General features: G+C 36.8%; 2 protein-coding genes across 12 annotated transcripts in view; one reads left to right on the top strand and one right to left on the bottom strand.

Annotated features, from left to right (window-relative positions):
• Nucleotides 1-22,398, bottom strand: part of Dock7 (dedicator of cytokinesis 7) — a 168,062-nt gene that overhangs the window by 88,731 nt on the left and 56,933 nt on the right. For all 11 annotated transcript variants that reach the window (XM_040757117.1, XM_040757118.1, XM_040757119.1 and 8 more), the window contains exons 13-14: nt 19,824-19,917; nt 18,528-18,690 (exon numbers count right to left, since the gene is read on the bottom strand). In XM_040757117.1, the coding sequence (XP_040613051.1) occupies nt 18,528-18,690; nt 19,824-19,917 (257 nt within the window). The remainder of the gene's footprint in view (nt 1-18,527; nt 18,691-19,823; nt 19,918-22,398) is intronic.
• On the top strand, nt 1,926-8,777 carry Angptl3 (angiopoietin like 3). Its single transcript, XM_005074324.4, has 7 exons — nt 1,926-2,420; nt 2,990-3,100; nt 4,282-4,396; nt 5,257-5,370; nt 5,620-5,715; nt 7,954-8,220; nt 8,578-8,777. Exons 1-7 carry the CDS (start codon nt 1,926-1,928, stop codon nt 8,760-8,762), a joined length of 1,383 nt encoding a protein of 460 aa, XP_005074381.1. The 3' UTR covers nt 8,763-8,777.

Raw genomic sequence — 22,398 nt, 5'->3', positions numbered from 1 at the left:
ACCCTAAATGAAGTTTTATCACCACTGGACAAAAGAGGAAACCCCGAGGGAGGAGGAGCTGAAGAACAGCAGACTCAAGATTCCACTTCAAACAGTACTGCTCCAGAACCATGCACACGCCACTGTTAGCCAGCATCTCTAAAGAAACCGCTGGATTTAACCCCCTGATACTTACTCACTTGACAACAACAAAAAACTCTATTTTATGCCAGGAATGGATATTTCTATGAACTGAATTTTAGAAATGGTGCAGTTTGTAAAATTTTATCTGACAACTTAATTTGTAATTCTTTATATTTTTTTCTTTGCAAACAAAAATATATAAACATGAAGGTTGGAAAAATGGTTCAGCAGATAGGAGCACTGACTGCTCTTCCTTCTAGAGGACCTGGGTTTGACTGCCAGGACACACATGGTGGTTCACAACTATCTGTAACTCCAGATCTAGGGAATCCAATGTCATCTCGCCTCTACAGTGGTACACAGACATGAACAAAGGCGAAACACCCACACACAAATTTTTTTAATTTAAAATTATAGATGTGATCCTGATACATGGTGATAAATGCCTATAATCCCAGCACTAAGGCAGGAAAATCACCACAAATCTGAGGTCAGCCTGGGCTACAAAAGAAAGGACTATCTTAAAACAAAACCAAAGCACAAATCACAAAGAAATCCCAATAAATGAGGAAACTGATACATAGGGAAATTAAATAATTTGTTTAAGACCAAAACACTAGAATTAACTTTTAGAACCAGATAACAGTGTGAGATTCCAAAACCCACACTTTTAATAATTTTACCATGTCAATTTTCCTAAATGTTTTGTATTAATACTAAGGGTAGCCGGGGAGTGGTGGCACACGCCTTTAATTCCAGCACTCAGAAGACAGAGGCAGAGGCAGGCAGATTTCTGTGAGTTCAGCCACAGAGCGAGTTCCAGGACAACCTCCAAAGCCACAGAGAAACTCTGTCTCAAAAAACCAAACAACAACAAAAAAAATTCTAAGGGTAATAATGGTGGCTAACGGACAACTACCCATAACTTAAATGCTTATTGTATTTCCTTTTAACATCAGTTGGGGACACTTAGAACATTTACTCTTAAATATGCTATTAATCTTTAGTTTGTTAAACTTATAGTAACAAAATTGTTACTAAGCTCAGTAACTTCAGAAAAATGTGTGATGGGCTATTCTTCTCTGCCACTGGAGGCATTAAGATTTAATTCTAGTTCAGATACTGCTACTTCACAAGGAATAGAGTGATGACATATAGACAAGAAAATAATGGAAAGGGAGAAAACGTCTTTATTGACACTATGCTGGGAATTTCGTGATAAAATACAAAAATAGTTAAGACATGTGAAGTAAAGACTTTAAACAGTAGCTATAGTGACAAATAAGAAACACAGTTACGTGTTCGTGTATACAGAAACACATGCTACAACAATGACAACCATAGCACCACAACAATGCCTAGGAAAGGCTTCACACAAGGCTTTTGGGGAAGGGTGGCTGTTTCCAGAATAAACAAACTAGAACTAGGGGTACATACAATCAATATTCCTCAATTTTAATGACAAACTTACCCATAAAAAGTTAAGGTTTATTTGTAAATCTCTTATAGTAAAAGAAATATTAAAATGAAGTTTAAAAAGGTAGATAACTTAATACTAAATAACAATTCTTAAAATTACCTCCTGCTAGTTGCTCATTTCCTTGATTTCATTTGCCATTGACCTAACTCAACATGGGGGAGGGTTACATTCGTGCAAGTTAGCACAGCTTAATAGTTAACTACATTCATCTGCCAGCTGTGTGCACGTTGCAAATAGGCGTGTATATAAGGGCAAAAGGCTCAGTTCTCCTTGTAGGAGAAAGTAGTTCCAAATTGCTTGAAATTGAATAATTGAGACAAAAATGCACACAATTAAAATATTTCTTTTTATTGTTCCTCTAGTAATTTCTTCCAGAATTGATCCAGACAATTCATCATTTGATTCTGTATCTTCGGAGCCAAAATCAAGATTTGCTATGTTAGATGATGTCAAAATTTTAGCCAATGGCCTCCTTCAGCTGGGACATGGACTTAAAGATTTTGTCCATAAGACTAAAGGCCAAATTAATGACATATTTCAGAAACTCAACATATTTGATCAATCTTTTTATGATCTATCACTTCAAACCAATGAAATCAGAGAAGAGGAAAAGGAACTAAGAAGAACTACATCCAAACTACAAGTCAGAAACGAGGAGGTGAAGAACATGTCATTGCAGCTCAACTCAAGACTTGACAGCCTACTAGAGGAGAAAACTGCACTTCAACAAAAAGTCAGTGCTCTGGAGGAGCAGCTGAATACTTTAATTCAAAGCAGTCCTGGGGCTCAGGAGCACCCGGAAGTGATATCCCTTAAAGTAAGTAGAACCACAGCATTCTGTTTTTGATGTGAGTTTTTAAAAATACATTTTTAAGACATACTATTTTAAATACTCTGCTACACTACTAAAATACTTAGTATTTTGCAGAAAGAAATTTCCCTAGGAAATATAATTTTCCATAACTTCAATTCAGATTTTGCTTACCTAATATTATATTTGAAAAGAGCTAACATTTATATTTCATGATAATTAAATATCAGTTAAGTAATAAAATTTATCATGTTCAGTTATTATGTTACTGCTAATTACTAGGTTAAAAAAATAAATTTAAATTTAAGACTATTCTTCCATGAACAAAAATAGATTAATATAATAAATGGTATATTCTAATTCCTTTGAAACATTGTTTTAGTTTAAATAAAACTTGAAAAATGTTGATATGGCAATTTTTTAATATAAGAACAAAAGTGTATATTATTGAAAAAACATAAGACAAAGACAGCCAATGTTCACTTTTCTAACCCACTACTAGTTTAAAATTAGATGACTGTTACAAATAAATAAAAGCAAGAGGAAATTTTAAACAAACTACAATTTGTATGCAGAGTTTTGTAGAACAGCAAGATAACTACATCAAAGACCTCCTCCAGACTGTGGAAGAACAATATAAACAACTAAGTCAACAGCACAGTCAGATAAAAGAAATAGAAAGACAGGTAAGTCAGTCTAAGGCTATGTTGGACCCATTGCACTGGCTGACGTAAGTACGGGCTGTCAGGATAACACTCCACAGCTAATCATCTGCTTGCAAAACTGCCTGTGCAGCCTGTCTTGTGATTTCCTCATGTGTCCAACAGAAAACAGCAGAGCCTATCATGTACAGCTGCAAGGAAAAGGGATTCATAACTGATTCCATTAAAGTAATCCTATTAAATTTTAAATCAGGTCATGAATCTGTTCTCCCCACAACACTTCCTATTTTACTCATCATCACTCTTAGAATCTGTGGTGACCTGGCCCTTTATCATCTTACTGACGCCATCTCACCGGCCTCCTTGCTGTTCCTCAAGTGCATGACACTCACTGGCCCCAAGGCCTGTCTGTGTGGTCTCTGTCTAGAATGCTCTTTTGTCAGGTATCTCCACTTCCCATATACTTTCATCAAATACAAAATGTACAATGAAGCTGCCTCAGGCCATCTAATAAAAAATAGAAGGTCTCCTCCAGAGTCACTACAGTATTTTTTTCTCCTCAACATCTTTACATTTAGCATAAATATAAAGTTATTTCTTGCTTATCCCTGAATTAAACTGGAAGATCTATGAACCTAGGATTCTATTTCTTTATTTACTAAAATCATTCATATAAAATACTGTACAACATACAATAGACACTCAGTATTTGAACTGACCATGACAATATCATATTCAGCAAACAGAAGTTAATAAAGTTGGTGGAGATTATGATCCATACTGTTGGAAAGAGAATATATTCAAATATTTTAAGCAAAGCATACAGCCTTACTGGTTCTTTTCCTTTTAATCAATGTCTCTCTTGTTTTGTTTGCATGTTGTTTTGTTTGTTCTCTTAATTTTGTTATTCATTAAATAATATACTTGATTAATGTCTCAGAACAGACTGTCTCTACATTCTGGAAAGCACTGTTTACTCCTCTTTGTTCCCTTGTAAAGCTGGGGTCAGACCTTTGGGCATGCTCAGCAGGTACTTGGCCATTCACCTGTATCTCCAGCCCAGTTTATTGATCTTAGCATAGAAAACAGCAACATTATAAATGAAAGACAACATATGCATAATTGTACTTTTGATATCCTTAGCTAGAATTCCCTTATTATATACCCAATAGCATTTTAAAGGTAGATTTATATTCTTTTATCAGCTCAGAAAGACTGGTATTCAAGAACCCACAGAAAATTCCCCTTCTTCTAAATCAAGAGCTCCAAGAACTACTCCCCCTCTTCAGCCAAACGAAACAAAAAATATAGAACAAGATGGTAAGATAATTTGGTGAGTTTTCTATATAAAATTCCCTATTTGTAGGACCTGATCTAGACTAAAAAAATAAAAAGACATATATATCAAATATCATCCCAAATGTCAACTTAATTGGATCCTGGTTTTTTTGAGCTTTTTTTTTTTAAGCATTTAACACTTTATATGGCATTAAGATATGAAGCTGATACAAAAACAAGGAATGATCATTAATTTCATAGATAGAAAATGAATAAGCTCATGTTTATAAAGACACTTGGAAAACTATGCAAGGGGCCAAACGTCATTATTTATAAATTACTTTCAAAAGCAATAAACAAAATACATTCTTGTGTATAAAGAAAAAAATACACTTCTAAAAACTGAAAGATTATGGAATTTTCTTTAAAAATTCTACTTTTCTGTCTGCTTAAAATCTTTCAAGTGTATAACAAAGGTTCCAGGGAACAAAATCAATTATTTCCAGCCAGACTTCATGACGTTATGTTGCCAACAGATATTTTTGTTTATGTAATTCACATAGGAAAAATACCTGTTAGCTCTATTCCTGTACATTCACTACCTCTACACATCTGTTGATTCAAATTATGAACCAAACACTGTACTAAACTTCCGCTACTTAATATTCATACTGTGTCTAACCAAAGCAATAATGCTTTTTAAAATTCTCACTTGTGGATTTTCTTTTAAATAAGTTGGAAATGTTACTTTGATGTTATTTGGATAGTTTGCCATCTAATAAATATGCCTTAACATAAACATTACTGAACATTCACAGCAATCTCATGAAGTAGCATCAAAAATTCAAGCTCCAAAAATATTTCTGTTCCTAAATATTAATTATCATGTTTGCTAATTCTAGATCTTCCTGCTGATTGCTCTGCCATTTATAACAGAGGTGAACATACAAGTGGTGTGTATGCCATTAGACCAAGCAACTCTCAAGTGTTTAATGTGTACTGCGACACCCAATCAGGTAAAGCCTGCCTAAGCAGAGAATGGACTGGAGTAATTCAAGACTAAGCCTGTTTTCAACCCATAGAATGTGATTATTCATGCAAATTCTGGACCAAAATAAATAATAAAGTATATTGCCTTGACTAATCGTATCAAATTAACAAATCACTTCACAAAGCCACCAATAAAAAATCAAACTCAAAAAAATAATCATTTTCCCATCAACATTAATCTACTAAAAATAACAACATTTATTCACACCCACCAGGTAGTCCATGGACATTAATTCAACACCGAAAAGATGGGTCACAAAACTTCAATGAAACATGGGAGAACTACAAAAACGGTTTTGGAAGATTTGCGGGTAAAGTGATTTCCTTGCATTACTCTGAACTGGATGTACTGAGACAGGTCTGAGATCTTAATACTGAGGGAGTGGGGGGGGGTTGGAATGAGGCAGGAGGATTGAAAGTTCAAGGCCAGTCTGGGCCAAACACTGAGACCCTTTCTCCAAGGGAAAAAATAAAAAGAACTATAAATTAAGAAACAATTATAAAATGGGCAGAGGAAATGTGACAATAAACAAAAAAGCCCCAGTCTTCATAAAACTGATAAATATTATACATGTTAGCAATTACAATTATTTTAATTGTATTTATCACTATTACATGTCTGCTCTTAAGTATGCTTGTTAAAATTTAATTCAATAGTTCATAATAATCATAATCGTTATTAAGGAAAATAGGCTTTAGGGAGCAGTAAGGCTATGAATGAGCTGCCAAGACAGCATCACAGTACTCTTCCGTTTAAGAATAAAGTGCACAAGGTTAAACTGCAGGTGGACTTGGGGCAGGGCACTTGACTCGCATGACACTGGGATGGATCCCCAGCAGCTCAAAGACGGTAACAGAAGGAAAACTGAAGCAGAATGGACAGGGGAACCATCAGAAATACAATATCTAGCTACTTAAATACTAATTTTATTGTATTCAAACATTACAAATATATACTACACAACTATTTTGACCACAAACTTAAACTATAAAAATAAGCAGAAGAGCCGGGCGTTGGTGGCGCACGCCTTTAATCCCAGCACTCGGGAGGCAGAGGCAGGCGGATCTCCGCGAGTTCGAGACCAGCTGGTCTACAGAGTGAGTTCCAGGACAACCTCCAAAGCCACAGAGAAACCCTGTCTCGAAAAACCACAAAAAAAAAAAAAAGCAGAAGAATATGAGATTAAAGAGATACTTAAAATCTAAACATTATGGATATTTGTTAATGTGTAAGTACTCACTTAAAAGGTAGATTATTATACCAAATTTTAAGATTCAGTATTACTTGACTATTTTTGAAAATTCTCCCTATTTACAATACAAGTTAAATCCCTAAAGAGAAGGCCTATTCAATGATATTCTATAGTTCTAACCTCTTCTGAGACTGAGTAAAATAAAGGACCAATAGTTCAAAATACCCATTTATCTCTAATAAGAAAATAATTCCATTTATAATCCCTAAGTGAAGTTTCTTAACTCAACATCAATAACAAACTATTTATTTTTGTCATTAAGTATAGGTTGTATAATGATCTACTTATATTACTGCTATTTTTAGTTCCAAATGAAAATAGTTTTAATTACAGAGGAAAAAATATTAATAACAAAACATTCAAATCTGATGTTAATTTATGGGATTCTTTTCTATTAAAAAAAAAAACTAACTTCATGGTTGAGAAAATGTTACCAATATTATCCAAAACTCAATATATGAAAGCATTCTTGTGACAGAATATAGACATATTAATAAACATTTGATATACATAAGGAGGTACAAGTGAGATATTTATCAATGACCAAACCTAAAAATATCTATAATAATGTTTCATATATAAAACATTTTGTAAAAACATTTTTGAAGCATGGTTGGGACTTACCAAGATAAGATTTTAATATAGACTAAGCACAGACTTAATTAACAAGGGAGAAAAAGTCACATGCAAAAACTGGACAGTTGAACTGGGGGTATAGTTCAGTGGAACATTTTTCCTCAATATGCATGAAGTTAGATTCAGTGTCCAAAACTCAAAGTAAAAAAAAAAAAATCAGAAACAGAGGGGAAGAGAAGGGGAGGGAGGGTACATATACTTAGACACAGACATGTGTTTCACAAAAGTGCTCATTAATAAAGTTTTAGAAATAATTTGTTTTGAGTTTTTGAGATAGGGTCTCATGTAGCCCAAGATGGCCTTAAACAGCTCTGTGTAGCTGAGGACTAAACAATTCTTTCTGTCCGACCTCCTAAGTATCCACATTACACGCACACACCACAACACTAATAGTATACATGCTTTACAAGACTTCAAAGTAACCAAGAACTAAAAGGACTCATTTACTTCAATGAGTTGAAAATAATTGTAAAATCTGGCCAGGGAACATGGTTGTACATACCTGTAACCACAGCACTGGAAGGCTGGAGGCAGGAAGATCTCAACTTTGAGGTCAGCCTGGGCTAATGCACACACAAAGACAAACAAGTAGTCATCAGGATCTGGTCTGCAGTTAACAATACACAGTGGTTCCTTCCCACCCCCAACTTTTCTCTTTAGGAGAATTCTGGCTGGGCCTAGAGAAGATCTATGCCATAGTAAAGCAGTCTAACTACATCTTACGACTTGAGCTACAAGACTGCAAAGACAGCAAGCACTATGTTGAATATTCCCTTCGCCTCGGAAATCATGAAACCAACTACACACTACATCTGGCTGAGGCTGCTGGCAATGTCCCTGAGGCACTGCCAGAACACAGAGATCTGATGTTTTCTACATGGGATCACAGAGCAAAGGGACAGCTCTACTGTCCAGAAAGTTACTCAGGTATTACATTAGTACCAATACTTTTTCTTCAAAGTATCCCCCTACAGTTTTAACTATTATCTATAATACCAATTCTTAATAATACTAATCTCAAGTAAGCATTCTCTCCAAAGATAAAAATCTGTTGGTTGTAGTTTTAAGTGCTAACTCTGGTTCAGATCGCTAGTTTACCTGTGATTCTCCTCAGACACTCTACTTTGATGGTGTACGTGAGTTACACAGATTAATTAATATTGGAATACATGTACCTACGATAGAGCATCATTTATATGAATTAAAGATATAATGATGAAGAACATCTAACAGCTACTAGACAGGAGGCATTATCCAATTAAATCCCGCATCTCTCTTCTTTAGGAGGATGGTGGTGGCATGATGCATGCGGAGAAAACAACCTAAACGGTAAATACAACAAACCGAGAGCCAAATCCAAGCCAGACAGGAGAAGAGGGATCTACTGGAGGCCTCAGAATGGAAAATTACACTCTATCAAATCATCCAAAATGATGGTTCAGCCCACCAATTTAGAAAGCTTTAAATGAACTGAGACAAATGAAAAGGCCAATAAATTAAATATTAAAATCCTCCTAGATTACTGTAACATAAGAATCTGGTATTAAATCTTGAATGTAAAGCTTGAGAAATGAATCTTCAATTAGCTTTAAAATCACTGTTAAGGTTAGACATCATCATATCAACTTAACACCATTTGTCTTTCCCAATCAACCCTCGTACAGTATCATTTATTCATGCCTGATGTGGAAACCAATTTAAGATGGTCCAAACCAGCTGGGTGTGGTGGTACACGCCTTTAATCCCAGCACTTGGGAGGCGGATCTCTGAGTCTGAGTCCAGAGTGGTCTATAGTATGTGTTCAAGTACAGCCAGGGCTAAACAAAGAAACCTTGCCTTAAAAAACAAAAACAAAAACAAAAAAATACAAACAAACAAAAAACATGGCTCCAATCCGAATCATAACTAATGGGCAAATTCTAAAACATTCTTATTGTAAAAAACCTTAAAATGTCAACTTCAAAAAGAGTGCATTTTTCATGTTAAATTTCAAAAAGGGGTATTTTACAAGTTCTCAATGCCATCTTACTAGTTTCAGAATTAAATTCGGTCAATTGAGCATACACATCTATAGTAGGAACTTTTAAAATTATGCTTCATTTTGCTACAACAAGATATGAAGGATGTCATGTCATATAAAGTTGAGTGCAATGGTGGATTTGCACCAGTTCTATGGCTACCAATGCAGTAAATCTGGATTATCAAATCACAGTGACTTTTCAGTGTAAAGAATATAGTAATTTAGCATATATTTAGCCCATCTACCCTCTGAACATTTTATATACTTCAACAGCTAATACTACAATAGTGGTTTTAGGTGACATCTGTCAGAATAAAATAAGAATGAATGCCTTTGTAGTATTGAATGAAAGTTTAATAAGAATTTATTATCCCTGGACAGGATGTAGATCTAACATTTTGTGTATTTTTCAGTAGAATTAAAAATCATTATAGATTATCAAATATTTTAAAGCCTGATAGGCATGTATGTATGTTTAAAACATCATAGACATAACATTACAATAAGAATATGATAGTCTCTAAAAAGTAATTCAAACTTTAATTCCCCAATGATCCTTGGATACAAGTATTTCTATAACGCCACCTGCTAGCGCTTCTTTCCAATTTTTCACTCTATGGTTGTAAGATCATGTGTTGCAATTTGAAGTACCTACACTGGGGGGCTCATAGCCACCTGAAGCTCTGGCTTTAGAGCATCCAATGCCGTCTTCTCACCTCCAAGAGCACAGGGACACAAGTCATATACACATATACATAAACATAAATTAAAAGCACATCTTTTATTCATTTTTACTTCATGTACATTGGTGTTTTGCCTGCATGTATGTCTGTGGAGAGTGTCTAATCCCTTGGAACTGGAGGTACAGACGGTTGCGAGCAGCCATGTGGGTGCTGGGAATTGAGCCCATGTTCTCTGGAAAAGCAATCAGTGCTTTTAACCACTGAGCCATCTCTCTGGCTCCAAAAAAAGTCTTAAAAAAAGAAAAACTGTCAACAAAGAATATTCTGAGTTAAACCAAGTTTTTAAAGATATCCACCTTACATTGTGACTTGACTCAATTGATACCCAGGCATAATATTTTAAGTTATACTACATCAAACAAATCTTTAAAATCACATAGATACGAAAGAGAGAAAACTACAGTTTTCAGAGCTACAATCCAACCTGCTGAAAATTTACTTTTGAGTTTTACAACTGAATGCTAAAATGGCTCCTTACAAAAAACAAACAAGCAACAACAACAACAAAAAAGAAGACCTCCAGGGTAAAAAAAAAAAAAAAAAGATCCATTATGCAACACAGCAAGTGCTTTTTCTAGCTACTTTCCTTTTTTGTTTTCTTAAATCTTCCTGTGGTGTTTTTCACTTTGTTCCTTTTGGAATTAATAAATTGGTCCCTTCCCCCGCCCCACAGAATGCTCAGCTTGAGAGATCATTATGGTAGAGAAAGGCTTCTTTACATGTCACAGAGAAGCACTGTCCTGTCCTCACTGCTTTGCCTGAAGAAGATTTTAGCACTGACCCACAGCTGCCTAACCTAGTGGAACTTTTCCAGTCCACTTCCCTTTGTTCTCCCTGATACTCATTAGTATTCACACCCCAATTCCACTACACTCACCATGGCTTATCCCTCCCTTGGATCCATCTTCATAAGTCTAGTCCTTTCTCTCATTTTCTTACCATCAGGGAGCAATACAACCTTTTCTTGTGTGTAGGAGGGAAAACATGCTTGTGTTCATGAAGGAGTGTACGTGTACGTGTGTGTGCACATTAAAGGCCAGACAGATGTCTGTGTCACTGTCCTCCCCAGTCATGCTCCACATTACTTGTTGAGACAACGGTCTGTCACTGAACCTGCCATACCTGGATGTTATGTAGTAGGTGATGGGAACTGAAACTCAGGTGCTCAAGCTAATGTGGCAGGCACTTTACTGACTGAGCCATCCCCAGCAACAATGCAGCCTTTATTAATGTGACCCTCAAATATCATGTCTACCCTCATGAACTGTATTTTCCATGAACAAGTTTCCCAACTCGATATATTCAACCCATAATCTTTGTGCTTACCAGTCACTTCCGCCTCTATCTATAGACAACATCAAGTAGCAGCCCAGCTCCTTATCAGTTCTTTTCAACTCCCTTCCCTCCCTCTCTAAACGTCATATCCTTGTAACTTTTATAGCCATCAGCATCACTACCAGGCTATTAATCTGGAACCTTGAGATTGTCTGGCCCTTTACGTAAACTTGTAAACACAGTCTCTTGCATCCTATAACCATCTTTTGAAATCTTCTGATAAGCTTTCTTCTCAAGGATTGCCTTTAGCCTGTTATACTCCTAGCCCTCTAATTTTATTTCCCACTTAATCATACTATAACAAGTCTATAATAACAACATGGTGCCTGTTTTCTTTAAGGTTGTCTACTATAGAAATACAACAGCTGGGGATATCCTGTAACCGATTTTAGAGTTACAGGACAATGACATGCAACAGAATAAACTTCTCTTCAAATTTTACTGGAATCTTACTTTGAAACATAAGATATTATTACATATGGATCATATCTCATACTCTATAAATGTATTTTTATATAAAAAGTTATTTTCTCCAAAAATCTCCTAAGAAGTGATACTACTAGAAAATGCCATATTTATTCACATATGCCCTACTGCTATACACTCACGGGATTGTTTCCCAATTAGAAGCACACTTGCCTTAAAGAACAAGATTCAGGCCACGCCTTTAATCCCAGCACTCAAGAGGCAGAGGCAGGCAGATCTCTGTGAGTTCGAGGCCAGCCTGGTCTACAGAGCGAGTGCCAGGATAGGCTCCAAAGCTACACTGAGAAACACTGTCTCGGGGAAGAAAAAAAAAAAAAAAAGATTCAAACAAATCCTTCCAGCAACCCAACATCCCTAACACCTGACCTCGCTGGTCTCAAACACGTCATCCCTCTTCCTACCACACACCTGGCTCCTCTTTAACAATTTGACGCCAACACAAAGTTGCTCTTTTGAAATCAAAATTATGTACTTTAAAACATTCTGATAGCTAGGTGATAGTGGTGAATGCCTTTAATCGCAGCACTTGGGAGGCAGAGACGGATGGATCTCTGTGAGTTCAAAGTCAACCTGATTGACAGAGTGAGATCCAGGACAGTCAGGACTATTACACAGAGAAACTGTCTCGAAATACCAAAACAAAACAAAACGAAACGAAAACAAAAAATATACAAAACATCCTATTAGTATTTTCCTAATTAATCCCATCTGTCTGCAATTCCTCCCCATCCCCCTTCTGACTGGATAGGACATATTATATTCTGAGGCACAGGTAATCTTCCTTCTTCCACAGATCTAGTAAATGGTGACTCGATCCTACTTCGAATTATGCAGCACTGTGTCTGTAACCCTTAAATGGCAGCATTGAATAGAGAGAAAAGTAAACCTATAAGATTATAATAAAAATTGAAAAGTAGTAATTAAAAGGCTAAGAGCATCAAACATTCATCTACCTGATCTTGGTGAATTACCGTAAGATCTCATACCAAGAGTTTACTCTTAACCAATATGAAAGCTAGTATATGAATTTCTCATTCCACTGTGACCTGCTACTGTACAGTCTATTTACATATTTTCTCATACTACAATAAGCACGTTTTCATGCTGACATACTCCTAGTAACATAACTACTGGCAGTTACTTCATTCATCCATTAGTAGAGATGTATTCATTAGCCAATATTTATTGGATTCCCACTTTATACAACTTATTCCAAATTTGTATTCTTATATATCCTACCGTCTGTACCTCATATTTCTTTTTTGTTCCTAACACTAATGCCCACAAACAATTCACTTCTGTGTGCACGACTGAGTGATTATCTAACACTGCAGTTTTGAAAACTGAAAGTCATCAAACAATTGCCCCTTTTAGCAAAGTCCAAAGTGTTCTACGTGGGTGCAAATCACCTAGGGCAAAATTACTCAATTGGTGTCAACTGTGCAGTTCAAGGCTATGAAAGTAGGGTTAACAAGTCCCTACAATATACCTTCATATGGTGAAGTTCTAACTGAGCTTTAGAAAATACAAATGTAACAAAGAATTCCATCTAAACCATAAAAACTGTTTGCTAGAGTTCAAATGCTCTAAAACAGTAACACACCTATAAATGATTAGGTAGAATTGTTGTTGCTCATCTTCAGAGAAGCAACCAAGCTTCAGTCTACAATTCCACAAACAGGAATAATCACCTACCAATTGCCTCTTTGGGTGCTCATGGCCAGAGAAAGCACTTAAATGGTTTTCTAAACAGTTATGTTTAAATAAACACACATATTTTTAAAAACTGGATCTTAGTTTATCACTGTTCAAACTCCTTTAAGAAAATAATCTATACAAACACTTTCAGTGGAAATAGTTTAATTTTTAGGATAAATGAGCATAATTCTTTCAATGCTGTTCCTGTTTCTGGAAGTTTCTCTCTCCCTTGGGAACCTGGGATAGCACACCACCACCCTGACTTTTTAAAAGCACTTGGGTAGCAATATAAAAGTGCTAAGAAGTTGGCCTCTCAACTCAAGAGTTTTTATAGACTTACTTAATTTGTAGTGTCACTCATATTAAATTATGAATGTAAAAAAAAATGAACCACAGCAGTATTAGCAGTATATAAGAACTTTGATACTGAGAACGTAAATATTTTTATAACCCAACTATTATGGATATCTCAAAATACCACTTAGAAAATAGTCTTTTTTGTTTTTTTTTTTGTTTTTTTTTTTTTGGATTTTCGAGACAGGGTTTCTCTGTGGCTTTGGAGGCTGTCCTGGAACTCACTTTGCAGACCAGGCTGGCCTCGAACTCAGAGATCCGCCTGCCTCTGCCTCCCGAGTGCTGTGATTAAAGGCGTGCGCCACCAACGCCCGGCTGAAAATAGTCTTTTTGATTATATCAGAGGACAGAATGATTTTGTTTTGGTTAGGTTTTTGGTTTTTGAAGACAGTGTTTCTCTGTGTTAACAGCTCTGGCTCTCTGGAACTCAATTTGTAGACCAGGCTGGCCTCAAACTCAGAGCTACCCCTGCCTCTGCCTCCTGAATGCTGGGATTAAAGAAGTGTGTCATAGAATGTTTCAGTTTAATTCATTAATAAAGAATATACCTAATATTTTTATCACTTTAATTCAACATAATTTATTTCTTTTGTTGACCTGCATATTTTATAAACTAAAATATTATTATAAAAATGTAAGATCATAAGATTCACATATACACAAAAAATTACAACTCTGCAAAGGGAGATCTACCATAACACAAGGACAAGCTATAAGAAGCAAGTGCCTGAGCTGAACTCAAGGAACCCAGTTTCAGAGAGGGAGGACTGACGAGCATAGGGGTCAAGACTGAGCTTGTTTAACCCACAGAAACAGCTGACCTGAACAAGGGGGAGCTCTTGAACCCCAGACTGATGGCTGGGAATCCAGCATGGGACTGATCCAGACCCCCGAATGTGGGTATCAGTGAGGAAGTCTAGGCAATCTATGGGGCCTTGGGTAGTAGATCAGATCAGTATTTATCCCTGACATACCAATGAACTTTGGGTGCCCATCCCACAATGAGAGATGCTTTCTCAGCCTGTACTCTTGGGGGAGGGCCTAGGCCCTGCCCTGGATGAAATGACAGACTATGGATATCCCCCCCCATGGAGAGTCTCACCCTCCCTGGGGAAAGGAGTAGGGACTGGGAAAGGAGAAGTGGGGGGGATTGGTGGGAGGGTGTAGGAGGAGGGAAGGGAGAGGGAGAGGGAGCTGGGATTGACTTGTGAAGCAACCTTGTTTCTAATTTAAATTTAAAAATAAAAAAAGACTTAAAAAATTAATCCCAGCACTCAGGAGGCAGAGGCAGGCAGATCTCTGTGAGTTCGAGACCAGCCTGGTCTACAAAGCGAGTTCCAGGACAGCCTCCAAAACAATACAGAGAAACCCTGTCTCAAAAAACCAAAAAAGAAGCAAGTGTCATGTGGTCTCCATGTTCTCACACTGACTTGGTCTGACGAGCCAAGCAGTTCGAACTGGTTCATTATAAGCTTATCAAACAACGAGAAAACTAATAGCATACAATTCAAAGTGGGTTTTAAAACTATCATTTGTTAATGAGGCTACTGAAGTCCTTACCTGTCACAGAAGAGCACCCCAGATCTACAAATGAAATGATGCACTGACTGACAAAATGAGGAAGCCAATGGTAATTAATTACACCAATCATTGTGTGGTGTGTGTGTGTGTGTGTGTGTGTGTGTGTGTGTAGAATTTCATATAACAGAACAACCAGTTCATAGACAATAAGATTACTGGTGTTTACAAAGAGGAGGGATTCACACAACCAGCTGAGAAGGGCAGCATCACACAAATTGCATGCTTTTCTTTTGATCTTCACACAAGTAATTACCATTTTCTCTTACAGTCTTAGTTATACCACATTTGCTAGACACACTTAAAAAAAGAACTAGATAGAAAAACAAAGACACAAAAGTTCAACAGGCAATCATAAGTAAGGCACAGTCTGCCAAGAATATCATGTGATATGTGGACATGTCTCAAAAAAGTAGATGTCAATAAAGTGCAAGGATTTGCTCAATTAGATGTACCTTGATCTAGTACAAGTCAAAGGCTACAGCAGTCATCAAGAAATTATTTGGAACACAAGCAACACTGCAAGGGAGCTACCAGCTTCTAAGAAATTCCAAACATTTAATAAAATCCCAGTAAGAAAGGGCTCATAGTTTGTTTATTCTAAGTAACGACTACACTGAATCTTTTATATGGTAATATGATAACATAAGCAGTCATTTGATGCAGACCTCAGGTGGTTTATTAGTTCTATGTCTTCCAACTCCTGGTTGCTAAGATATCTATATGTTCACGTATCATTTACCACTGTAAAGGATTTAAACACTGAACCTCTTCTCAGTTAACTGTTGAAAACTAGCTGACCACGCCTTTAATCCCAGCACTTGGGAAGCAGAGATAGGCAAACCGATGTTGAGTTCAAGGCCAGCCTGGTCTACAGAGCATTCCAGGACAGCCAGGAGTGTTCTACAGAGACCTTGTTAACTAAAATCCAAAACAACAACAAAAACCAAAAACCTGAATCATCCAAAAATTAAAGGGCACCAGAAGTCATAGCCACATCCATGACTGAAAGTCCCATTCTCCAACTACTCTATTGCTTTCTACGTTCTAGGGTATTAAACATGCTGGAAGTAATTGATAAAATATAAGCCACTGCCCTTTACAGAAATTATATTCAAATGAAAAAATACTGACATAATTATACATATAACTTCCAGATAAGGGCATAGGAAGGTAGAAGCTGGGAGAGTGAGGAAGAAGGCCAGTGAGAAGGTTGAGAACCTCTAGGAAGCAATGTTTAAGCAAGAAAGGCAAAGAAATTCTGATGGGGAATTGTTAGCCAAAACTGACTTTATTCAAGGACAAATGGAAGGTCACTGAAGCAAAAATGGAGTGAGAAAACAAAAGGTTATCAGAAGATAACGGAAAGAAGATGACACAATATACAGAGTCTAATACACTACTGTAAGGAAATAAATACACTTTCTGCTTGTAATAGAAATCACTCAAAAATGGTCTGTCTGGTTTATAATGTGTAAAAGGCTTGTTAGGTACAATGTCAAAAACTGAGACAAGAATGGAAATAAAATCACCTAGGAAGGTACAGCAAAACCTCCAATTAGCAGCCATACAACAACTACATGTGGCTAGTAAGAATTTTAAGTGTGCCTTGAAAACAGACAGAAAAAAAATAAAACATTGTTTCTGTATTATATGGCATTTATACTGTTTTTAAAAACAATTAAAATTACTTTCACCTGATTATAAATATATAGTGACTATAAAATTTTAAAATATAAGTGTCATTTCATGATATTTCTACCTACTCTATATGGTAACTTACACTAGAGTTTTAAAAAGATACAATGGTAAAAAAAGTATTGGGTTAGCTGGGCAGTGGTAGCACATGCCTTTAATGCCAGCACACAGGAGGCAGAGGCAGGCATTTCTCTGTGAGTTCGAGGCCAGCCTGGTCTATAGAGTGAGTTTCAGGACAGCCAAAGCTACACAGAGAAACCCTGTCTCAAAAAACAGAAAAGGAGGGAGGGAGGGAGGGAGGGAGGGAGGGAGGGAGGGAGGGAGGGAGGGAGGGAGGGAGGGAGGGAGGGAAAAGAAAAGGAAAAAGATTTTGGACTAGAGGTACATTTTAAAAATAGAATCTATATAACTTGTTGACCAAATGAATTGTAGGTAAGGAAAGAAGTAAAAGCACTATGGTTCCAAAAACTTGGGCTGAGAAGCTTTGGAGATTATAGTAGTACTATTAGGATGCTGTATGAGTCTAGACTAAAACTCAAATTCTGATTTAGATTGTCTCTGAGCTACCTTGCTAGATTTCCCAACAAGTATGTCAGGCCTTGATGTCAGAGTGTGTAAAGGATCACTATTCTCAGGCAGTGTATGCAGTTGTAGCGTTCAGCTTGAGAAGCTGTAAGAACAGCTACTGCTCTCTACATGCTTACACTCCCCAAGTGCTGAGTGCCTACAACGTTATGCCAGAAGCATACATATTAGATTCATGTGTGACCCAAAATTCTACTAGTACTAAACATTTGAGGAAACATAACTTTGCAATTCAAATGCTTTAACCAAATAGCCCCAAATCAAATGCTGGTTGGCCATCACCAAACTAAAATGTGATGCTCAGCAATATTTTAAATTTCTCCATCCTTTAATCTAATTGCCTAGAAAATGAGGGTTATATTTTGTAAGATAATTAACATCATACCTAGCACACGGGTATAACTTCTTGCGTATATAACAATTATTAATAAAATTGTGCTTTAATAAGTGGAAGGCACCAGGCATTGGTGGCACACACTTTTAATCCCAGCACTCGGGAGGCAGAGGCAGACAGATCTCTGTGAGTTCAAGGCCAGCCTGGTCTACTGATCGAGTTCCAGGACAGGTTCCAAAACAACACAGAGAAACCCTGTCTTGAAATAAAAAAAAGTAGAAGGCATGAGGTAGAAAAAGTAGTAAATATACATAAGATTCTTACAAAGTTGCATTCTAGTTCTACTTTAATATTACTATATATAGTATTTTATCTCAGAATTCACCATAATTGTGTATCTTACCTGTAAGTAGTGTTTGGAACATAGACATCCCTGGCAGGAAATTCCAGAATTTCTCTGGTGGGCCTGACTCGGCTGTCAGGGTAAAGCTTCACCTGAAGCAGCTCTGGGGTTAAGCAGTAATGGGGATTCTCAGGTGCAGGAGAAATGTCTATCTTCAGCTGAGCTGCAGGAAATTATAAAGTCACCGTGAACATAAATGCTGTGATGGCTACACTTGGATCTGCAGTGCCTCTCAAAGACTATTCCACCAGGACATGGCACTAACTGGGACATGGCAGAGATTTTTGGAGGCAGGCCTAGTGGAAGTTAAGTTCCATCACCGCCAGTGTGCCCTAAGGAACACCCTCTGGCCCTTCCATCTACTTCTGGGCACCATAAACTAAGCAGCTTTGTTCCACGCAGTGTAGTTTCACAGAAGTTCCACTCCAGGATGAGCCCCAAAGCAAAGCCACTCACCTAAAGGCTGGAAACTATGAAAAGTGGGTCAGAGGAAAACATCCCTCCTTTTAAGTTGACTAATCTTAAGTAATTTATTCTCATTTGAAGCAATATGCTACAGCAACAGAATGTTTACTAACACAGTTAATATGTCCTTAGTAGGATTTTAATTATTTTTAAAAATCTGGGATGAACAGTATAGAAATAAGAACTTAGATATTGAAATCATTCCATTTTAATCAGGATTCAAACTGTTAGAATGATTCATCTATGCATAAGTACATGTAAAATAGTAAATGCTATCTGAATGAATGGGAAGTGAAGAACTAAAGAATAAGACAGTAAGCTGGGCATGTTGATGCGCACCTTTAATTCCAGCACTCAACAAACAGAGGCAGGAGGTTCTCAGAGGACAGTCAGGGTTACACAGAAAACCCTGGGAAGTCAAGGAACAAAACAAAAACAAGACAACAGATGGGCTCTAGCACAGAACTGGCCAAATTTTCAAAAGGAAAATGAGTTGATTTTTAGGTTGACAGGCTCTTTGTTCCACAGATGTTAACATCTGGTTTAGCAGACTCCTGGTCAGTTCCATTCTGGACTGTTTGCTCTAACAGTGACAGTGACCCATTATTTGCTATTCCACATGGACTTTAAGCAACGGCTATAATTCATCACTTTCATTTTAGAACTCATTTAATAATGGTTCTTAATTCTGAATCCAAATTGTTAGCCCACATTGTAGTGAGATGAAAAACACTGACATGTATTGTACATAGAAACATGGGAAAAGGGATACATGACAGCAAATAATCACATACTACCATAATTACCATACCATTCAAAACCTGGAAATACCTGTAATCGGTCTCAACCTCCGTAGGACAGAAGATGGCCTTCTCATATCAGCAAGGAACTTGTACAGATCTTCATCGCTTAAGCGGTCTCCTTCCTGATTTCAATGATATTGAAAAAAAGTATTTAATAACAAAAGTAGGAAATGGGAAATTTTTTTTAGTGTTTGCAAATAAGCACTGATTTCTGCATACAGTGCTGTCAGAGTGAAACATACTCTTGTTTTCATACCTGAGATTTATAATGCTACCAGTCATTTAAATGTATGTACACAGTTACGATCTATTAGTTAGCTCATAAAGTGTTACAGGACATCTAGTATACAAACAATAAAAAGAAAAATAAGAATTAGACATAAAACAGAACCAAAAGAAGACAAATAAAAGAACACGGGACAATTATGTGTCACAATTTAGACCACATATTTATTTTTATTTTATTTATTTTTATATTCTGAAACTTCTCAAATGCAAATTTTTTAGACATGTTACATTTCACAAAAATAAATAACAAATATAATGATGTTAGGAAAAACACAACTATCCTGATATGAAGACCAGAGAGAGAACTCCAAATGACCACAACTTACAATGAAAAAGTATAGAGAGAATGGGGGAGGGGGACTAAATTGTGTTAATTTTTTTCCCTCCAACTACAATAGTTAGGTAGGTTTTAATATTTTATCAGAAAGTATATCTGTACCTGCTTTCTTTACATGCTTTATTTTCTGTACCATTTCTATCATTGTAAGTGGTTTGGACATATTTTAGCCTCTTTGTTTCTGTGCCAGCCCCCCCCCCTTTTTTTAATAGCATGGGAGACAGAACTCCCTTTGTACTATTACTTGGGAAAATGATTTTAATGTCCAAACAGTGACTATTTTGGGTTAGGACCTCTAAAATAGTTCTTTTACTGAGTAACAGGTAGAAGATGTAGCTTTATAAAATAAAATTCAAACTGGGAGGTAGCACACACCTTTAATCCCAGCACTCAGGAAGCAGAGGCTAATAGGTCTCTGTGAGTTCAAGGCCAACCTGGTCTACAGAGAGTTCCAGGACAACCAAGGATACACAGAGAAACCCTATCTAGAAAAACCAAAAAATAATAAATAAATAAATAAATAAATAAATAAATAAATAAATAAATAAAATGCAGGGGCTTTATATGATTAATTTAAATTCTCCATTAGCTGCTAAAACAGTATATTCTCTTTACTGAGCAAAGACTATAGACCTTCATTCTTTATCCATTAATACACTCAAGGTTATCCCTAGACTTACTTTTATTTACTTAATGCATTAAATTATATTCTAGCCTATATTCTTTGGGGGGGTTGGTTTGGTTTTTGTTTTTTTTTTCCGAGACAGGGTGTAGCCCTGGAGTCCTGGAACTCGCTCTGAGGACAAGGCTGTCCTCAAACTCAGAGACCCATCTCCCTCTGCCTCCTGAGTGCTGGATTAAAAGTGTTTACCACCAACACCTCGCTACCCTCCATTCTTTAGTGACGATTATCATCTGTTTCTGTGCCTTTTACTGGGTAGGACATAATTTCCTTCCCTATACTTCCCTCTTGTCACTGAGCAAATACCCAAACTGAGACTTACAAAGCATTCATACGACCCAACTCTCCCTCTCTTGAATTTCTGTCCCTAGTAGAGGATGGAAAAGCTGAGTTTTCCTTGAAACCAGTCTAGATCAGCTGATCCAGTCAAACTCCAAATATGGGAACAAGTTGAGCTCACTGGAATGGTCAAGCTGACACTATCCACATCATTGCTTATTTAGTACTGTGTAATCCTGAGGCAAATAAATAAATAAATAAAGCTATATATTACTAATATATAAAACAAATGTCTTTTACAACCACTGCATGGATTTACTATTGTTTTAAAACCTCTGTGTATCTCTAAGAATTTTGGGTTGGTACATTTGAAACCTTACACGATTAGCTGTACCACTACAACTACAGAGAATAATTTCTCATAAAATGGACAACCTATAATGTTTTAGATATGTTAAATAACACTTAATTTAAAGCTCAGTAGTTTAGGACGCTTGTGGTTCTTGCAGAGGACTCAGGATCAATTCCCAGCATCCACATGGTGGCTCAAGGCCATCTGTAATTCCAGTTTCAGGGGATCTGATACTCTCCCTTCTGGCCTCCACTGGCACCAGGCATATATACACACACAGGTCAAACATTCATGCATATAAAATAAAATAAATAAACCTTTAAAAATAAGTTTATTTTTAAATGCAATTTTGTTAAACAGCAAATGCTCAAAAACTATTAACTGTATGAGTAGAAATGGGGAGGATGGCTTGCTCACTTAACTATACAGCATCAGTTTACTGATACAGCTGACTACAGAAGCAAAGAGCTGGCTGTGTAAACAGGAAGAGAAGTGACATTGCAGCCAAACAGGTTGGCCAGGGGGAAATGTCACATCTGTGAGGTTGTACCATGGTTACTCAGTCCCTGTGTTTGGCCAATCACTTCATCACATTTTCACTACTGTCCATAACACAAAGCCCCTTGTACTGGAGACGCTCCCCACTTGCCCCTCCTTCCACTCTC

Source organism: Mesocricetus auratus, unplaced genomic scaffold (assembly GCF_017639785.1).
Source record: "Mesocricetus auratus isolate SY011 unplaced genomic scaffold, BCM_Maur_2.0 Super-Scaffold_100014, whole genome shotgun sequence".
Classification (NCBI taxonomy): Eukaryota; Metazoa; Chordata; class Mammalia; order Rodentia; family Cricetidae; genus Mesocricetus; species Mesocricetus auratus.
This window is presented reverse-complemented; position numbering and strand designations above follow the sequence as displayed.

Bases quoted from the DNA above. Each gene is read 5' to 3' on its own strand.
- Angptl3 (XM_005074324.4), top strand. From the start codon at position 1,926: ATGCACACAATTAAAATATTTCTTTTTATTGTTCCTCTAGTAATTTCT. The intron at 3,101-4,281 runs GTAAGTCAGTCT...TTCTTTTATCAG, and splicing joins TAAAAGAAATAGAAAGACAG to CTCAGAAAGACTGGTATTCA. The intron at 5,716-7,953 runs GTAAAGTGATTT...TTTTCTCTTTAG, and splicing joins CGGTTTTGGAAGATTTGCGG to GAGAATTCTGGCTGGGCCTA.